This window comes from Tasmannia lanceolata, unplaced genomic scaffold (assembly GCF_043159265.1).
Source record: "Tasmannia lanceolata isolate RefF3 unplaced genomic scaffold, GAP_Taslan_0.1 ptg000005l, whole genome shotgun sequence".
Taxonomy (NCBI): Eukaryota; Viridiplantae; Streptophyta; class Magnoliopsida; order Canellales; family Winteraceae; genus Tasmannia; species Tasmannia lanceolata.
Window position 1 is genome coordinate 21,995,321 of NW_027518682.1, and position 21,069 is coordinate 22,016,389.

Sequence of the window (21,069 nt, forward strand, 5' to 3'; positions counted from 1 at the left end):
TTCAATTACATTTAAGAAAACCCAGAAAAGAAAAATGCATAAATCCGAACATGAATTAAAGAGAAGGGAAAAAAAATCAATAATTTCAATCATGAAGAGATAATTGTGACATGCATGAAGAAACATGAATGATGGTGAGTCTCTCTTATTCATAGGGTTACAGGAAGAGAGACATTATTCTACATTTTGTATTTCAAGCTTTATTTTCTAGTAGTGCAAGTAATCTGCCTGTGAAAACCCACTTATTCACCGAAATCGGATCACAATGCTGCAAAAAAGGGTCCACTGATTGTTCAGTGTGATCTCTTTTGTGCTATTCAAGACTTAAAGCAGAATTTCCCCGGCTCGGGATAGTTCATCTCCGATTGGTCGGCCTTCTCTATTCTGAATCCCCTCATCCTCACTTCCTCAGAATAAGAGCTATCTTTGTAATCAACAGGTTCGAGTGTCCACCCCTTGTTTTGAACACAACCGCTGACTTTCACCTGTGAAATCCAATATTAGGCAATGCCATGATTTGTCAAAAACTGTACCTGAATTGTATGATTAACACAAAAATAGAGAAACTTATGATTTCATGCTTGTTAGAGTTTGCAAGTTAATTTGATATTTTGGCTAGAAGGGAAATGAAATAGAACTGTATTTAACATAATCCAGCTCATTTATTTCCTCGCACATTATAAATCTAGTAAGTGAGATCAATATGACAAGTTGACTAGAATTTGTAAGTGGAATGTTAGAATCTTGTTTACAAGGCTGATTTATTTTTCCATTTGCCATATTTTTTAGTCTTATTTATTTGTATCTTTATTAGTTTTTCAGTCTTATTTTACTTATGATTTGATTCAATTCAGCCTATTATCTACAGCCCAACTTGATATTCCGAACTTTGATCATGTTGAATACCTCTGCATCTTCAACCAAGTTTATCACAAGCGCTCCATCCAAGGAGAGGCCCTCAAAAGACACGTTCCGACCCTTGACAACCATGGTGGACCTCTGAGATATAGAGCAACTGCCACCCACTTTTCTTTTCACATCTGAGAAGGTCATCGCCCATTTAGGATTCCATGCGATACGAGGCCACACTTCCACTTCTTGTCCATTGAAGACCTGACGTACAGGATCAGCTACCTGGACACCAACCTGGCAAACAAAAAACAATTTTGAACTGGGAAGCAGAGCATATGTGAATGCTTCATAAAGAGAGAAGAAACAGTTTGATCAAGAAACAAAAAAAAGAAAGAGGAGCATTTTTTACTCATCAAGATTCCCAGTACAAGATGTTTAGAAATTAGAAACATGAGACAAAAATTTTGAAAAGAAAACCAACCTTGGTTGCTGATGAAAAACCATGTGGTTATTTATCAAAACCAATTGTTTTTTTTTATAATGGAACAATAAAAAGTAATTGAAATAATATTTCTTACAAACATAAAAACTAAAAAGTGAAATAATCATAATATTCTCACTCAAGCTACTAAGGTAATTACTGCAAGATATGAGCCCCTCTTTGCCAGAGGTTGCAAAACTACTACGAGGTAGCGGAGCAACTGAATGACAAAGCCAGATGATAACACCTTGTTTTAGAATTAAAAATTCATGAATAAAAGGGTGGACCCAATTAGGAGCATTTTTTACTCCTCAAGATCTCCAATACAGGATACTTATGAGTCAACCATTTGTGGATGAAACCAGCTGTTGAACAGCAACAATACATTCAAAAACATGAATATTAGGTTCTTTAGGAGCAACTGTGAAAATAAGCTTTGCGAACTATAAAAGCACAAGGAACTTGAAACATAATGACATAAGAGAGGGGTCGTTTGAATTTGTATAAGATGTGACCACGTCAAGTCAAAGTAGCCAATTTTTTTCCTTTTTTGTAAAAAGTAAATGTTGCAAGTTTGAATTTGCATAAGACGTGAGAATGTGAAGGAGCCACTTTTTGTTTGCAAGATTAGATGATTTTCAACTTCCCACTCTTTCATATGTATGAAGGTCTTATCCTTCAAATTGAGTGGCTTTAAAAGAAAATAAATTAGCATGTCTTAATTCAAAACTGCATAAAAATACCTCAATAATGTCATTCCTATATGTTATGACAACAGACTAAAGCAACTACCTTTCTAAAAATTAGGCTGTTTGCCCTGTAGATAGCCATTTCTCCACTAGTTGCACTGTGGTATGGATTTCCCTTTGGTACCTGCAATGGAATAAGAAGCTAAAAGTTAAAATTATCATTAGGGTTGTACATTGAGTACAAAAGAACGCCCACAATCAAGACCGGAAACCAGAGACAAGACAGTGGTAACATTGATTTTACATGTGATTACTTAGAACATAATTTAATGGATCATTCCAGAACCTCTTTTAAACAGTTTGCAGATAGGGATAATTGAAATATTTAAATAGTTTCATAGCTTCTGCTATCTAAAAGGAGGTGTAGCATGGATTGCTGGGGTGTGCTGGAGCATATTGTAACAATCATTCCAGATTAGAATAAATAGTGACTTTCCATAGGTTTACTGCACACAAACTGGAAAACAACAAAATAAGAGAGAAAGAAGAACATGTCAAATCAATCTATAGACTGGAAAGTGACTTGTTCACACTGTCCAACAAGTAAATGAATATCTATCTAAAGTTGAAAGCTTAAAGATTCTGAAAAAAGTAAAATGAACTTTATTCAACAATAATGATTTCCGTCTGAAACACTTTAAAATATTTCAGATAAATTTTTTGTTCTTTATATATATATTCAGACTACAATGTTGGATAAAAAGAAATAGGATATATGTATGAAAATAAATGTGGACACCTTGTCCCTGCAGTGTGTACGCTGTTGTTTTATTTTAATAAAATCGTTAGCATTAAAAAAGAGTGCAAGTAAAAACAAACAAATTTAGATAAATGCACCGTATCTGATAACTTAATGTATTGCCACACACACCAGCGCTATTAGAATCTTGGCATCTTAAAATTTATTCAACCAAATCCAATATTCTCCTAAAATTTAAGTAAAATATTTCCACATGAATTTTATCCATCAGTTTCTCAGAGGACAAGAAGCGTATCTTATACTTAATTAAATGAAGTGTTAAGAGTTTCTTTTCAGATTATATTTACTTACCAAACAAGTTAATAACATAAAGCTAGCTCTAAATGATATTTATAGTATATTCTAAAGGAAAAAGATGTACCTTTGCAGCATCCTCAGGGTTGTTCTTCACAGGTGCATAAGCAAGCCATATATCCATTACCTACAGGTAGCAGGTGCTAGTTGTTAATGACTTCAAGATTTACAGTTGAGAAAAAATTGCAGAAAAACTTTAAAAACTGGAGTAAAATCCACAAAAATCTTTGAAAGATGAAATATCAAATCATAGAATCGCAGGCAAAACTTATCCTTGCATCACCATTTGCTACATTTGCCCCTGTTCGTTTTAGATTATGACAAACGATTGTGTGTCCACAACCTATTATTGGACTAAAAATTACATTAAATTTTGAGTCCAATAATAGGTTGTGGTTGAGTCCAATAATAGGTTGTGGACAGACAATTGGTTGTCATAATCTAAAACGAACAGGGTGTTAGTAACATCCAGTGGAGAGTTCTATTTGTGATTGTGGAGACAGTGGTAACGTCAATCTCTGTTTGCATGCTAAGGCCCTGTTCGTTTGAGATTGTGGCAACCAATTGTCACCTCCCAATCATTATTAGACTCAAAATTTAATGTAATTTTGAGTCGAAGGGTGGCAATCGTTTGTCATAATCCCAAACGAATAGGACATAAGCAATAAGCATATACGCATACATCTTAATCAGCACCAAGAAGAAAATTTATTAAGAAAAGGGGATAAGGAAAAAAAACCAAGTATTAGATGAACACCAAGGAGAACATATGATTCCACAAAGAGTTGGGTCATTTTGCCAATGTGATAGCATAAAATACAAGTAGACGCGATTAATTACTAAATCAGCATCAACAATCATATAACTGAACAATTCATAGTAGAAGTTGGATTCAAGTTTATTCAAGTTTATAAGGGATCAAGGTATATCAATATCGATGGGGATCATCCTTCACAAAAATAGAAAAGGGGCTAAATATGATAATTTGGCCCAAATGCTTTAGTTTCTTTTTCCTTTGTTTGCAGGGGTATAATTGTCTTTTGGGATTTTAATTTTAATTTAATTGGGATGGGATGGGTTTTAGTCAGGGTTTACTATTCCTGTGACACTATTCATGCATCGCTAGTCACACAACACAACTCACTAGGCACTAGTCATCCACATTTTAGTTTGGTATTTGCTAGGCCATTCATAGAAAGCCATTTTGTGGCTCGGTTTTTCAGGAGAGAACAGGCACCTCATATGAATTAAATGAATAACTGAATAAGATAAAGTCTGCTACGAGGTGGCTGTTATCTCCTTAAAAACCAACCCGCAAAAAGGCTTTCTGTGAAATTGTCTAGCAAGCCCCTTTTACTTTTTATTTTCATGAGTTTTATGTGGAAACTTTTCCAGGAATTAGGTTTTACTTGTTTGAGTTAAAGAGGGCCTACATGAAGGTTTTATATTGTTTAGAACTCTCTCTCTCTCTCTCTCTCTCTCTCTCTCTCTCTCTCTCTCTCATGCGACAGCCGGTCCGTGAAATGCCTTCTGTGATGGTCCCTGGCAAATCCCTTATATATATATATATATATATATATATAGGCCTTTGGCCATTCCTTTGGTTATTAATGAAATGGAGAATTGAATTTTCGAGAGCCTTGCAGCCATTTCTATTGTCATGTGGATTAATGGCATCGATCAAGGGAGGATTCCATTGATAAATAAACGGCCCTCTAGGTGGATTCTATTGATTCGGCGTGCTTCTTCTCTACGTGGATTCTTCCGAAGTGGATCATTTGGCAACACTTCAACCTTTTTATCTTAGTTTTTTCTTATCATACAGTGTATCTTTCAATATAAGTTTTGCTTGTTTTGTGCTCAGGATCATTAGGTCCATTTTATCATCATATATTTTCCTTTCTACAGCCCCACGGAGGTGGATGATTCTAGGGTCCTTCCCATCTTCATAAATCAACAAGCTTTCTCTTTTTATTGTTTGAAACAAGTGCTGTTAATATTATCTTTATAGTATTCCAGTCGTACATTCTAGTTTGTTAAGCTAGTATTACTTGTTTCTTGAAATACACAGTTAAATTTAATCTTCCCATCGAACAGTCCATCCTTAGACTAAATTCTGCTGATTTCTAAACAATTTCCTTCAATATCTGTAATTTCAGCATATCCCTAGAACTTTTCTTGAATTGTGTCACCCTTCCCATAGGCCATAGCCTGTCCCACATCAAATATGGTCACAGCAACTTTGTAATAAATACATCTGCAACCAGACTACTAAGATTCTCAACTGGCAGTCCATTGCAAAAGAAACATCATCCATTACGTGACTCACCATGACTAAAATCCCCAACTTACGCATATCATTCCCCAAAATTCCTACATCTTGAGGGTTCATGAATTTTGAGCACATTATTAGTGAGATGTACAGATCTTTCAGAAATATTACAGTCTGATGGTGGCAAAAGATCTCTCTCATCGCAGCCCAATATGGATCGGATTGGACTTAACATTCACAATCAATGCTATTGGCAATAATGGCAGGGTTCCGTGGAATGCCCCATTCGTTAAAGACAAAATTTTGAAGATGTTGCTTGATCGTCCACGGAGGATCACTCACGTATAAAGCAAAGAAAACTGATCGGCAGATTGGTAGGCTAACAAGGGTTCCTCAACTTGTAATTTCAATATCTCTAGTACTTAGACAGACTATTATTTGAAGATGATGGCAAGATCGATCTCTCTCTCTCTCTCACTGCTCAATATAGATCGAATTGGACCCAACCTTCACAGTCAATGCTATTGGCAAGAATTGCATGATTCTGTGGAATGCCCCATTCGTTAAAGGAAAATTTTTGTAGCTATGGCACGAGCATCCATGGATGATCACTCACATATATAGCAAAGAAAAACTGATCGGCAGATTGGTTGGCTAGTAACGGTTCCTCAACATGTAATTTCAATATCTCTCCTACTTAGAAAGACCATTGTTTGAAGATGATGCCCTGGCATTCATCAGTGCCCATTTAATTAGGCTGTTCTCTGCTTCTCGTACCTTTTCTTTTTCTTTGTTTGTGATATGTCTTCATCTCCTGCTATTGTTATATCACTACGGGTGTAAACGAGCCGAGCCGAGCCGAGCTTGGCCCAGCTCGGCTCGGCTCGTTAAGCTCAAAAGCTCGGCTCGGGCTCGAACCAGGCTCGAGCTCAGCTCGGCTCGGCCAGGCTCGCGAGCCTTACCGAGCTCGGGTTATATTAAGGGTAATGATATATTCACACCCCTCATCTTCCCTGGACAACCCTATCTAGTGTAATTTGACTACTCTTTTTACACCACGGGGGGTGGTCTCTAAGCAACAAATGGGGTTCCAAAAATGAAGTGATATATTTTGCCTCCCCCTTTCACTCCCTGGACAACCCTCCCTTTTAGTGTATATATTAATATATAATATATATTTAAATATATTAAATCCTTAACGAGCCGAGCCGAGCCGAGCCTGGCCTAGCTCGGACTCGGCTCGTTAAGCTTAACAAGCCTGACCAGCCGGCTCGGCTCTGCTCGGCTCGGCTCGTTAAGGATTTGAGTCGAGCTTGAGCCGAGCTTTTACCTAGCCGAGCTCGAGCAAGCTTCCGAGCCCGAGCCAAAATTGACACCCTAATATATCACCTTTTTAATAATAACTTCTTGCTTACCCAACAAAAAAAAGGTACACATCAACATGAGCTGCCAGTAAAAAGATGATACCATACAAATGCAATTCCCCTGCTCCAGTATGCAATTTGGCCTAAGTACTCATTTTTTTTAAAAAAGGCAATTCTAATACTAATAACATTTTTAGAATTACTAATGGGACGAACTACCTAGAAACAGAACCAGAAATTATGTCCATAAGCCAAACGACGCCAAGGTATTGATTAATGCAGAATTTGTAGTTTGTATTGGGTTAGTTCATTTGAGATAATATTTTAGTGTACAATGGAAAATATACGATTAGTAATCCATTTTGTGATTTAAAATTCATAATTTCTAACATAATATTATATAATCATTTGATATAATACTGAGGCACTATATCCAATTACTGTAAGGTGTAACTGACTAGGATCTATTTCAGTTGCTTTGTCACATGGTATTAATGTAAATCGTCTATTATGTGTTAGATGGGTTGTAAAGTAACATGCGGATATCTTCTTTCAGTGAAGTGTGCAGACACTATATAAGACAATACAAATTTCCATTACCCAAATCCAACTATTATTTAGAAGATAGATAATTATGTTAAAATTTGGGAAGTGATTTTTACGCTACTTTTGATCACCAGGAACACCGAGCACCAGTGTACGTGGCAATCAAACCCACTGGATTCTTCTGACGTAAAGTACATTAGCCCCCCCCCCCCCCCCCCCCCCTAGTCATTGATACACTGGAAATGGGAGTCCCTAGTAATAAAAAGGGGTGTAAATATCACTTCCCTAAAATTTTTTTTTTTTTTTTTGAAAAGGCACTTCCCTAAAATTTTAATGTGTCGGAGTTACTAATTTAAATAATACTTTTTTTTTTTATGACGAAGGGTGTCCCCACCCCCTTCGGGCGTGATTTAAATAATACTATTAACTACAAGAAATGTGACAAATGAAAATAAATTTTACTATAGATAATTATGATAAAATTTTAATGTGTCGGAGTTACTAATTTAAATAATACTTTTAACTGCAAGAAATGTGTCAAACGAAAATAAATTTTAATTTTTAAAGCTTGATGATTTCAATTTATACTCTTGTGTCATTTTCTGCCATATGCACGGGTATTATACCAAATTTTATTTACTTGGTATAAGAAAAATAGATACTGTTTAGTTGCTTTTCTATATCATGTGTTGTTAATTTATACATATAATAATAGTGTTCAAATTCTTTGCAGTGGCAGGCAGCTCAATATGACAAGCTTATGCGTTAGGTATAACACCAACATGTTTAGATTCAACTTTACATATGTTATACAAACTCTACTTCAAACCTAGCCTATTTGAACTCAATCAAATCTAGCATATTTTGTGATAATGCTAGTAATTTGAACAACCTAATATGGCATTGAAAGGAAAATTGATTTCAACCTAGAAGAATCATAAAAATGAGAATAAGAAACTTTTCAAGTTTTATCGTCACATGCTTTTCTTAGATATTTGGTTCGCATAGATCTGCTAATAAAGGGAGCTGATATTTACGCCCCTCTTAATTCTGCGGACACCCACTTTCACACTCTCAAACCGGCTAAAATTGGTTGCAAGTTACAATGAAAGAATTGTTCCAAACATGACCAAAATGCCCTTTCAACTGAACCCCCTCCTATCTCTCTCGCGCTTCCAAATCCCACAACCCTCAGCTTCTCCTCTGCATCACGTCTCTCGCTGCAAAGCTTCAAGGTCTCTCTCTACAAAGAAATAAAATTTCAGAATCTCTCAGTCGCTATTATTATATTCCAGAATCTTTTAGCCTATCCTCTCTCACACTCTCCTCTCTATCAATCAACCCAAAGCTCCCTCTACCTTGATCAACGACTTCACAAAATTCTGTCACCCAAGGGTCCTCCCCATGGCCATCAACGCCATAAAATCCCTCCAAAACCACATAATTCGTGCACACAGGCGTAATCACATTACTGGGAACTCATCAAATGTTGCATCCAAATAGAGCAATTGAACAAGGGAAACTCGTCCATCAACACCTTTTCTCACATGGGTTCAAACCAAAATCCTTTATAATCAACAATCTCATGAACATGTACATGAAGTTAGGTCTAAAAGAGGAAGGACGCCAACTGTTTGAAAAAATGTCTGAATCGTAATGCCATTTCTCGGACCACAATGATTTCAACTTAGACTAATCCTACTGTGGAGAAGGATGGATTGAGGACCATTCAATAGAGCCGTTGCAGTATAATTGTGAGATGGGGAGATTTAATCGTTTAGAGTTTGATCACAGGAACATTTGCTAAGAACAGTAATGATGTTGGAGCTCTCGATCTCTTTAAGCATATGAGGGGTGGTTTTTGAGCAAATAAGGTACACTAACGAGTGTTTTAAGAGCTTCTACAGGTGTAGTGCTTTTGGAAATTGGCAGACAATTACATGCTCAAGTGATGAAATTTGGGAGAGAATTTATGCTTGACAATGCACTTTTGGATAGATATTGCAAATGTGAGGTTGTGGAGGAGGCGAATTTGGCATTCGAGCAGATTCTGGAGAGAGGAGCAGCGGTTTACAGATTTAGTCATTCAGATGGTGCGAGAGAGAGAGAGCAACAGGGGTTTCATTGAAAGGGCATTCTTGTCATTTTAAAAGTACCCTTTTTGTTGTAACTTGCAACCGATTAATGCCGGTCAGGGGGTTTAAATGCGGGTGTCCGCAGAATCAAAAGGGGCGTAAATATCAGCTCCCGCTAATAAAACAGTATGTGAACCAAAAGACATGAAAATGATTATTTCATCTGATATGACACAAAAGACAGGGTTCAAAACTATTATCATAAGCATAAGATTTTATGAAGCTTTTACTTACTGTGAATCCAACCCTTGCCGATGGAGGCAGCGTTTTTGGATAATCTTGCATCATACACTCCAATCGGGTTGAGGACTTAAATGATGTCCTGCTAGAATCTTTGTATCTGAGACAAGTGACAAAAATGTAAATAATAACTACTAGATATGGTAAATAATAATCAAAGGAAACATAGTTTCTAAGGCAGTATGCATTATGCATATCTTATCATGCACTTGTAAGAGAAAAGAGAATAGAAACATGAAATAAATTGCATTATCATGTGTCATCAACAATTCCCAAAATGATAAGAAGAAAATAGGATATAGTAGCTCAGATATGTCTCACAGGCCGAAGGTTACAATTTCATCATTGTCTTTTCCTTTTTTATCTCTTTTTTGTGAACTTAGGATTAACTAGAGAGCTGAAGGTTGAAAGATTGAGAAGACATTGCATGTTTCGTTGGATATAAGACCCGGATCCAAGCGGCCTTTGCTCAGTCAAATCACTATTTAGGTTCTTGGGCTACCCCATGGATATTTCTTTCCCCTGGCAGAGGATTTAGAGACTCCTATTCCGTCCACAAGTTCAGGCTTTCTATTGGAAGATGATTCTTAGCAGAATCAACACTCACGACAGTCTGAACGATCGACACCTTCACTTGGCGAACATATGCTATCTTTGCGCAATGGACGAAAAATTCATTGCACATCTTTTCATTATTCGCAGGGTGGCCTCACTCATTTGGGAACAGATGCTCAGATGGTTTGAGATCAGCTGGGTTTTCCCTAATTTGATCCAAGATTTGATTTGCAGCTGGCGGGTGAAGAGTCTTGGCTCTCTTGGTCTAATCCTCAAGCAACTTACACCATTTGTTGTCTTATGAAACATTTGGATGGAGAGGAATTCTCAAATTTTTTATGATTAAGGCTCAATCATTAATTGGATGGCATGGTGATGGGATCATCCTAGGGCTCATCCTCTAAATTTTAAGTGTCTTTTAGGTATTTCTAAGTCCCTTCAGTTATAGGAGAGGTACCATGGTCTTTTCCCATCAAAATCACTTGAGGCCCGTTTGGATACCTAATAATTTGTATTTGGATTTGGAATTGAGTTTTGAATACAAAATGAATAAATCTGCCAGCTCATGTTGAGGGAGACAGAGAAGGAAGGGGGTACTTCCTTCCTACTGGAGGGGAGATGTTGAGGAGCAAAGAGGGTGAAGGAAACTGCCAGATCTGTGGATTTCCAATTACTTACTTCCACAGCATATCTGGAAATCTGTTCTTTTGCACTGTCAGTCGCTGATTTGGAAATCCAAGGATTTGATCCGGATCCAAATCACAATGCAAAAAGGGCTGCAACTGTGAGAAATCCAAATCAAAATCTTCTCGGCATCCAAACAGGCCCTTAAGGTCTTTGAGTTTCATATGAATATGTTTTAAGGGATTTGCTAGACAATTTCGCGGAAAGCCATTTCGCGGCTGGCTTTTGCATGTGAGAACAGCCACACATGTTGACTTTTTGGCAGATTTTATATTATTCATTTAATTCATCTAAGGTAGCTGTTCTCACATGCAAAAGCCAGCTGCGAAATGGCTTTCCGCGAAATTGGCTAGCAAATCCCATGTTTAAAATAGGCCTCAAACATGTATTAGGAAAATTTTAAGTGGGGAGAGAGAGTTTTTAAGTCATTAGAGAGTATTTTAGTCCAAAAGTGTTAGGTTTTTGTTTAGGGATTTAAAATTTTAAACATGAATATTTTTTTTTTGATGCTATGCAATGATGGAATGCATATAGATTTGAAGCTTTTTCTCTCTTGTGTGGATGTGATGCCTTTGCTTCAAATTATATCAGTTTTCTGTCCCTAAACTCATCTCTCTCTCTCTCTCTTCTAGTCCATCTTTGTCTTCTTCCATCCTCCCTTCATCTCTTTCTCCACATTCCTATTTCATATCTTTACTTGTTTGTCTCGTTCTTTCCCTATTCCTCTCCCTTTTTATATCCTTTTCACCTCCACCTTCAATTGGAGGTTCTGATACCACGAGGGTATTTGCAGGGACTGTTGAGATAAGGAAAAACGTGTAGGGTGATTTGCAGTCAATAGATATGGACTGTAGAGGGTTGTAGGATAATAGGAGGGTAGCTAACGAGGGTTAGAGGTGTAAAATAGGGCTAGGCGCAGGTTTTTGTGGGCAGGGCAGTCCACGAAGATGGACTGTGGGGACAGGGTATGGTAGCAGCTGGGGTAGGTAACGGCTGGGATAACAGATATTGAAAGATTTGACTACCTTATTCAAAAAAAAAAAAAAGATATTGAAAGAGAATGGAGAATGGACGGAGTTGAGGTCCTGGGCAAGCAGGGAATGGGTTTCAGAGTTTATCTTGGGTCTGAAAAAATAGGCTGAGGTTACAGCCTTACAGGTCAAGGACTGTTGCAGAATAAAATTTCTGTAACTGAAAATTATCTATCACAGATAATTTAATCTACAAGAAAGGGTTGTAACAGGTTTCAAAACAGATCTATGGGATAATTAAATTTGATCAATGGGATAATTAAGTTTGATACTGGGTGGAAATATGGGTTTGATTCAGGCTTACGATCTGGTCGTTTCGGATTCGGTTTCGGTTTCGGTGAGGATGGAAACAGAAACATTTCGGTCATTTCGTATCTGTTTCGGTGGAAATTTAAAACCATGCCTCATGGTTCTTCAATTAGAATATGAAGTATACGGCAAATTTTGATCTAACATGTGATTTATAGTTTATATTAATTTCAGCAATGGTTTCACTAATTTTTCATGTTTTGTATATGCAGATAGCCTCATTGTCCATAAAGAAAAGATACATCATGAGATAATGTTTGTTATTAGTAGGAACTATTAAGATTTTTGGCTATAAAACAGGTGCAGGCTATCATACACTACAGGACCATCTTTACAATGAAAAAAGAACAAGAAAAAGGATCCGATGTTGGATGACTGGAACATAGATGAGCATTACTTAGGGTTAACAAACTCCGTAATGGCACCTCGTGTTTTTGCGACCTCATTGATGTATGAATCTAGTTCCAAAATCAACTGCACAAAAAAATACAAACAGATAAGTCAATTTTCCACCATAAAAGTGCTTATAAAAACCATGTCATTAATATCATGAAAAAAAACCTTTCAAAGAATATCGATTATTAGTTCATTGTTGCACTAAGCAAAATCACTATTAGGGTGGTTTTCATGGCATTGGTAGCAGCTAACTTGTCAACAAAAGAAAGATGAGGATAAAATAGAATATTAAATGACACATAGTCCACAGATTTTGTCTTATTCATTTAATTCTTCTGAGGTGGCTGCTCCCACATGCAACAACCGGCCCAGGAAATGCCTCCTACGATGGTCCGTAGCAAATTCCCACGCGCGCACACACACACATATATGAATCTTACGATTTATGATCAGGAAAGATTCGACCCATATTACGATATTCGATTCTAATTTTCAAAACATCGCTTCTAGGACCATATGTTCAACCCAGTTCTAGAACATTGAAAGCTGGAAGAAGACCACATGATTTGGAAAGACAATAACGTGAACACTCTTTCAAAGGATGACTCTTGAATCTAATGACATGTAAAGGATGGAAAATCAACAGATTCAAAACATCGTGCTGATTCTTGTGTTCCATTTGAACAGTTCTAGAACTTTCAATCATTTCTAAAACAAGCATAAGAAGATGGATATGCAGATTTGAAGAACTCAAACCCAGTATTTTATTGAGAACTTAAAATTATAGACCAAACTAAATCAATCCATGACAGCTCAAAAAAGCAAAATTAAAAGAAAAATCTAATCAACGAGTCATTCCATTGTTCACTAATATGCTATTTGTAGTGCCAAAGAATGAGCGAAGGAATAAATATCTGTTACGGGGAAGTATTTAACCAAATTCCTAGTCACACTAAATGTGGTTTCAAAGATGGATAAAAAAACAAAAATCCAAGTTAGATGCATGCCTGGTTTATATTTCCGGGGAAAGGAGAAAAGCCTGTTTCACAATTCACATCTCCCTCAGGATATCCAGTCGCCCTAAGCAGAGGATCAAGCTGATTGTACTCCACATTAATCACCATTGTCCTCCCTGAGCCAAACATATGCAATTCAGTATTATGAATAAGGTACGAACCAAATGGCTTAATGGAATATCACATAAACAATACTGAAAAGCTATCTTAAAAGCCTGGTTTATTACGAAGAATAGGAGCATAAATATCTCTATAACCAGAAAATAAAAAAACTGATACAAAAAAAGAAAAGAAAATATAGGTGTTCTCTAGCTTGTAAGCGGATGAGCACATTTTGGGAATCAACTGCATCCATTAAAAAAAACACAGAAACTGTACTTGACTGGTAACAACTGTACTTGGCCACATCGGCCATTGGGCTTCGTCCCTTCCATAAAAAAATTCATTATCATTGAAAAAAAAAGAAAAGAAGCTGGAGACGGGTAACAATGGAAAGAAAAAACCCAAAATCTACATTAGATTATGGAGAAAACAATCCAAGAGATAAGGTGGTGCTAACATAGGCCTTTAAGTGCTAGTATATCTCCCAATATGTGCCAATAGCCATGCAACCATATGAAACAATTAAATACCTTCATAACTCAAAATGTGGCATGAAAGATTAGACCATGTAATCTTGAACCCTAGTCCCTTGAACAAAGTTGAAAAAGGCACAACTCAAGGTGGTATCATTAATTTCCCATATTAATGCGGTGAAATGTCAGAGATATCCTTGAACAAGACATGTTCCTAGAACTGAGGACCATAATGAAATTCTTATGTATATATATATATATATATATATATATATATATATATATATAAAACACTTCCAAAACGGATGTCCATTTGGAAAATAAAGATGAAAGTGAAAATGACCACCAATTTGGTCATTTTCACACTATTTAGAGCACTCTTCCTTGTCTTCTTGCGCATGTGTCATGAAGAGGGTCTCATCTTTTTCTTCAAAATGGATTTCCATTTTGCCATGCTCAGGCAATAAGAATCTTTATATATATATCCCTCCATCAACTAGTTTATAGAAGCAAGCGTAAAAACGACCAGAAACCAATATGAGAGTTCCTTGATAATTATTTTCCCAACAAAATCCAATTGGAATGTTAAAAAGATAAAGAACATGTATTAAGAAAGCAGAATGCTATTGAATCAATTACCATCAGCATGAGTAAGCTTGGTGATTCCCCCGATAGCTTCTTTTGCTTTGCGAGGAACCGCAAGAGAATTCACATGGTACTTTTTAGTAGAACTAACACCCAATGAAGCAGGAATTGCCTAATACACATTAAAATGGGAAAGAAAATAATTTTATCAGAATTTTAGATCCAAACATCAAGACTCTACTAGGACAAATAAATGAAGCCACACAAAACATCACTTTCGAACCTTGAAGAGCAGCGCATTAGTATCTTGGAAAAATAGGACCCATTTCAGACCTGCATCATGCCTGGAAGGGGGTAAAATTGTAAAAAAGAGCACCATAAGCATGTCTAAGCCCACATTCATATATAACAAAAGAAGCATTCAGTAACACAATCACTTCAAATCATTGAAACCACCGAAATAAACAGCAACTTGCAGAGCAGAATAATAAGCTTACCATAACTTTAGGAGGCCACTAGAATAAAGAAGTGAATGCACATCGCCATGGCCATGAGGTTTTGTCTGTCAATGTAGAAACACAAAGAAGGTGGGAAAGGAAAAATAAAGTAAAATCCTCATGTTTAGTGTGCTTAACTGAATAACTCTGGGAGTATGACTAGAATTCTTTAAATATCGCAAAGGCAAGACCTGGATCTTATATTTGTATTGTAGGTCTACTGCAAGCCTGGCATCATTATCATCTAAGCATGCTACCTTTTCCTGGAATGGGTTTATGAAATTGAATTCGATCTTACAATTCCAGAGATTGAAGTTTCAGGAAATTTTTCATGAACAAAACATTGGTACAATCATGCAAATACCTGCTTAAGAAGTTTCACTTGTGTTGGCTTCATTCCAAAATAAGCATTTGATTCTAGAAGATCTAAAGTGCGTGCATGTGTATCATCCGATGTCATTATCACCAAAGGAATCTGAGTTTGACATTGGCCTACAAATCAAAAAAATTATCATTAGCCCAAAAACATGCACCACAAGGAGTTGTTTGGGTACAAATGAGACCAATTTCATGTGTAACTCAATTTCAGGGAAAACTGATTTACCCTCTTTGGATGACCAATTGATTTACCAGTGCCAGCTAGAGGGCCGGGCACCAATGAACATTATGAGAGAGAAGAAGAGGGGAGACACTATTCAAACAAAAAAAAGGCAGAGGAGGGGGAGGATAGAGGACAATTGAGGGTGGAAATGACAGTCAGGGAGAGAGCAGAAAAGAAGGACCCGAGTTTTACGAGTTTCAATGCGTTAAATCAATTTCAATGAACCGATTTTGAAGTTTTTAATAAATTGTACTCCTTCCGTAAATCGAATTCCAAAAAAATCGAGTGATCCAAACAGCGTAAAATCGATTTCAGGGTACATCCAGACACCCCCTCTAAAGCACATTCATGGTTTGTAAGATAAGGCTGAAGCAATACAAAATAAGAATGCCTAATGAATGACAAGGATTGGCAATCAATCAGTTAAAAAGATGAACCATTCTATTAACCAACCTTCTACCAATCTACAGCTAGCATCTTGTAGAGCGAGAATAGACTCCACATAGTGTTGTAAGAAGCACGTTCCAGTTGTTGATTCTGAAGGAAGAGCCAACTTCAATAACAGGCACGCATGGTTAGAAATAGAAGCTATGTAGAAATCAGGCAGATAAATTTGTGTCTAAGTGTTAGGGTCTACCTTAATTCCCTTGTACCCAAGACGTTCACCAAGCCCACCTGCAACAAGAACAAATGCAGCATTCCGAGCCTCTCTAATGCCAGCCTCTTCAAACATAACAAAATTATCGTCGCCAAAATTCAGAACCTCTCCTGATGGAACCTGCAACAGAAATATTTTTGCATAAGAAAATTGAAGCTCATGCATTATCTATGCCTTTAATAACATAATCAAAGATAATTGCGCATACCTTCCTTTAAATTTTAAAAAGAGTAGCAGCAGGATGCCCAGGAGGGTGCCAGGGCCATGACACCACTCTCCGGTTTGTCCTGCATTGTGGCCACACCATGCAGGTGGTCTGGCCCACATTCAGTCCGTGCAGATAGTGGCCATGCGGGCCATGGCATCCTCTCTGGGTATCCTCGTATCATTTTTCTTAAAAATAACGAATTAAAAATATCTATGAAAATTATGGTGGAACATCAGAATTGCAAATACAAACACACTACAGATGCATGAATGCATCTATGCAAAACAGAGAGCAGCAAAGAATTTAGAAACAATCATCATTACTCCATGAAATATGATCCAAGTATGGATATATGGTACAAAACATTTACATTTTCCAAATAGTACTGCACAAAGTAACACAGCTAAGATGCAAGGCATATAACTAACCATGAAGTAGAAAATCTCTGAGCTTTGGCATCTGAATGCATGTAAGCCGAAGAAGACTATTGGACCTAAGCACCCAAAACCGGTTGAAAACCTTCGAAGAAATGGTGTGCAGCTAAATTTACAACTCCCTATCAGGTTGAGGTGATACCTCATTCAAAGAAAGGAAATCTTAGCAAAAAATGGCAAATGACCAGATCAATGCAAAAGGAACCTATCATGGATGAGTTAATTGGATTCCATATATAGAAGTCTTATCAAGAGAAAGAAAGAAAAATGTATGTGTTCGATCAAGAAAGGAAAGACAAAACTGAGAAGTCCATTTGTGGTAGTCTCTAGGAGGAGTCACACTAGTCTTCTCTATTGATGCGTAAGAGACATCAAGCTGACAAGCACAAGCGACATCAAGTGTTTCAAGAAGGCGATCTTGTCATGGTGTATCTGTGAAAAGAACAGTTTCTAGTGAGTATGTACAACAAGCTCAACAAAAAGGTGGGACCATTCACCGTATTGAAGAGTGGGAGCAATGCTTATGTGATTGACTTGCTAGAGGACATGGCACTTTCAACATCTTCAACATTTTAGGTTTGTACAAGTAACCATGGTGGGGAGATTGGTGTCATGGAGGTCTAAACTCGATGTCAAGTTCTTCTCCAATCAGAGGAGAATGCTGCATGCATGAGCCATGGCCCACCAATGATTGGTATGAGTGGGTGGCATGGCCCACCAAAGGGGGATCACTAGTCTCTCAGTAGCATTAGAAAAAATTTCTCTTTTCTTTGAGTTTAGTTATTGTTTTCTCTTGGAGGTTATTCTAGCTAGACAAAAAAGCTATTGACTTATGTTAAGCAAGGGAAATGAGTGACGAGTAATTGTGTCATTTTGCCTCACTTCAATAATGGTTTTATTTTTTTTGGAAGAGAGAGAGAGAGAGAGAGAGAGAGAGAGAGAGAGAGAGAGAGAGAGAGCTTTCTTCGTGGTTTTCTCCTCCAAAATGTGGATTTGGAATGGAGCTAGGATGGATTTTGGAGGTTTTCTTCAAGTAAGTGATACCCTTATTCTCTATTCCATCTTTTCGTGATTGGGGTTCTGTTTTGCTGTTCATGTGATTTTATTCTTGTTTAATATCTTATTTGTTGCACTAAATTTGATCTTTTGGGTAGTTTTGGGAATTTTTTTAATGCACTAATCACCTTGTGATGAATTATTCAATTCTGTGATTATTTGGATATGTTCCAGCAATCATCTTGGACTGATTTAGCATTTAAACTCTTCCCAGCACTAAATCACACAGTAAGGCTTGAGGGTAAAAAAACGGTGGGAAAAAACACAAGTTCAAGAAAACAACCGGAAAAATGTAACGAAATAGGGATTTCAAAAACAAGAATGCATTCACTTACAGAAGGAGTAAATCCATCAAATGGATTCTTCCCCGCTTTTGAATCTGCTAAAAGATTTCTAGCATTTCGAATATATGACACCAAACCCCCAGGATAGCTTGAATTAAGCCGCGCTACCTGAAAGAAAACAACTGCTTGACATCAATAAGATAAATGAAAGAAAACAACTGCTTGACATCAATAAGATAAATGAAAAAGCATGAGCATATTTTCAGCAAGGAAAAATAATTTAATAGTTCAAACCAAGTGATGAAAACTCACAGCCCAGACTACAAACTCAATTAAATCCCTCAGTTTTGTCAAGGCCCACTCTTCCATGGAAGATATCAAACAAATGAGAAAAAACTGTCTCTTGAATTATGGACTTTCTGTAACACTCTTGATCTTTCAGATTTCTTCAAATTGTTACTGACCAACCAAGCCAAGTAATGTAAAGGATTGGGAAAGTCTTATGTGGATTCCGTGGTTTTGAACACTGGGTGTAACAATATTCTCATATGGACATTCAAATATCTGATCAATAAGTAACTAAGGAAACATGGAACAAACATAATAAGGAACATGATGTAGCATGAATGTGCAGTATAGTATGAAGCCATGTGGATCTGGATAGTGCTAAACTGTAATGAATTTAATTTAAGAAACATGTAAGATTCTTGTAAGAACCAAAATAAAAACTAAAACTAACAACAAACATCATGAAAATATACCTGATCGAAGAAGCCCTTTTTTTCTTCATCATCAACACCTGGCTCTAGCCAATGCACAAAAATATGACTTTGTCCCTCGTCCAACAGCATTTTTGCAAGTTCAATCTGTTAATCAAAACTCACAATGATTATGATCATTATACCAAAGTAGAACTCGACTACTAGAATCTTTTGACGCTTTATAAAGGGTGGCCCAGTGCACGAGGCTCCCGCCATTGCAGGGTCTGGGGAGGGCTAGATGTACGCAGCCTTACCCCTGCTTTGCAGAGAGGCTGTTTCCGTGACTCAAACCCGTGACCACCAGGTCACAATGGAGGTTCAACTTTTGATGCTTTATATAGATATTAATTATAAATGATGCACAAACCGTTTGAATGACATTAGATTTCTTGGTCAGTGGATATTACATGAATAAGGAAGTACTGCAACAAATTAACAATGACGCGAACAGCTTTGCATACATCATTATTCATGAACAAAAGACAATTAAGTTTTTTTAATCAAGTGAAAGCCAGATAAGAAGGAAATATACAAAACAAGCTCAGACTGGACGAGTTGTTGAACCAATTAGAAATTTGGTCATGACTTCCCAGCAGCACATTCAACGCCAAATGCTGCACTTCTTAATAAAAGGATTTGCACCCCGATTGACATGTGAAATACAACCAAAGTGGAGAGTGTGCTCAGATTAGCGATAGCTGCAGAACAGACACCAATGAGAAGACTCCCCATCCATCTTATAGGGTAGAGTGAATTACCCTCGATTCAGCCATATAAGACCCTTCCTCGGTTAGTTTTACCAAGTTACACAGCTCCATGCCTCCACCTCAATCACATCAAAAATACTAGTCCAAATGGAGAGCAAGTGAAAACAAGCAACCCTTCATGCTATTTACGTAAAGTATCAAGTTTATGTAAAGTAGAAGGTTTTCAACTGTCAAGATCATGTTGTGGGGCTTTTTTGGATAAGTATGCCAATCTATCATGATCGAGCTATTTATATAAATTTTCATGTTACATGAAGTAATCAATGCTTAAATCTTGTTTTTTCTCTTCAAAGCCAAACTTGCCTAAAAGTGAAATTGTTCCATTGACTTGGATCAAACCTACCTGACTTTCCATTTCCAAAATTGCCATGGTGAGCAGATATCATAGGATTGTTCTGACAACTAGTCATAAGGCCGATCGAGTCAAAATCATACTTCAAGTAGTAATGACGATTTATATTTTTAAAAATATCTATAATTCAGAAACAAGAAAATATCGCATATAATACAAAACTGATGGTATTATTGAGTGTATATTTGATGGAGCCAGTGCTGGGAAGTAGATAAAAATGAGAAGAGGAAGATTTTGAAGAGATAGCAACACCATAGGTGAAGAATTCACGGTACATGATGATGATGATCAAAACCAAGGTGAAGGGTTCACAGCTTATAGTGATGATCAAAACCAAGCAAGGCTGTTTAAGTGCTCACAATAAGGAAAATTTAGAACCTTGATTCAATAATGATGCTAGGCCAATTACCTTGCCCTTTTTTCTATTTAGCTTTTAAAGGTTACAATTCACTAATTTTAAGTGTAAAGTAAACAGTAGAGTACCATTAGATATTGAAACAAGGGAGTAGGAATATAGATCATTTCTTGGATGACCGAACCTTCAAGTTTGGCGTGTGTGTTTGGAAAATGATATTTTCACCCCCTTTTGCTTGCCTTTTCCGAAAAA

At 36.9% G+C, this 21,069-nt stretch overlaps 1 protein-coding gene across 2 annotated transcripts; it reads right to left on the minus strand.

Annotated features, from left to right (window-relative positions):
- Nucleotides 1-55: 55 nt before the first annotated feature.
- LOC143877972 (UDP-sugar pyrophosphorylase-like) lies at nucleotides 56-20,432 on the minus strand. 2 transcript variants are annotated; one of them, XM_077380333.1, is made up of 16 exons: nucleotides 19,344-20,397; nucleotides 18,634-18,750; nucleotides 16,580-16,720; nucleotides 16,396-16,495; nucleotides 15,706-15,833; nucleotides 15,533-15,604; nucleotides 15,342-15,406; nucleotides 15,128-15,188; nucleotides 14,899-15,016; nucleotides 13,676-13,800; nucleotides 12,670-12,746; nucleotides 9,688-9,793; nucleotides 3,204-3,263; nucleotides 2,126-2,206; nucleotides 907-1,146; nucleotides 56-485 (listed from the first exon to the last, which is right to left on the minus strand). In XM_077380333.1, exons 1-16 carry the CDS (start codon nucleotides 19,431-19,433, stop codon nucleotides 318-320), a joined length of 1,749 nt encoding a protein of 582 aa, XP_077236448.1. In that variant the 5' UTR covers nucleotides 19,434-20,397; the 3' UTR covers nucleotides 56-317. The 2 variants fall into 2 exon arrangements, with proteins under 2 accessions (XP_077236448.1, XP_077236449.1); XM_077380334.1 differs by lacking the exon at nucleotides 15,533-15,604 and having other exon boundaries at nucleotides 19,344-20,432.
- Nucleotides 20,433-21,069: the final 637 nt, after the last annotated feature.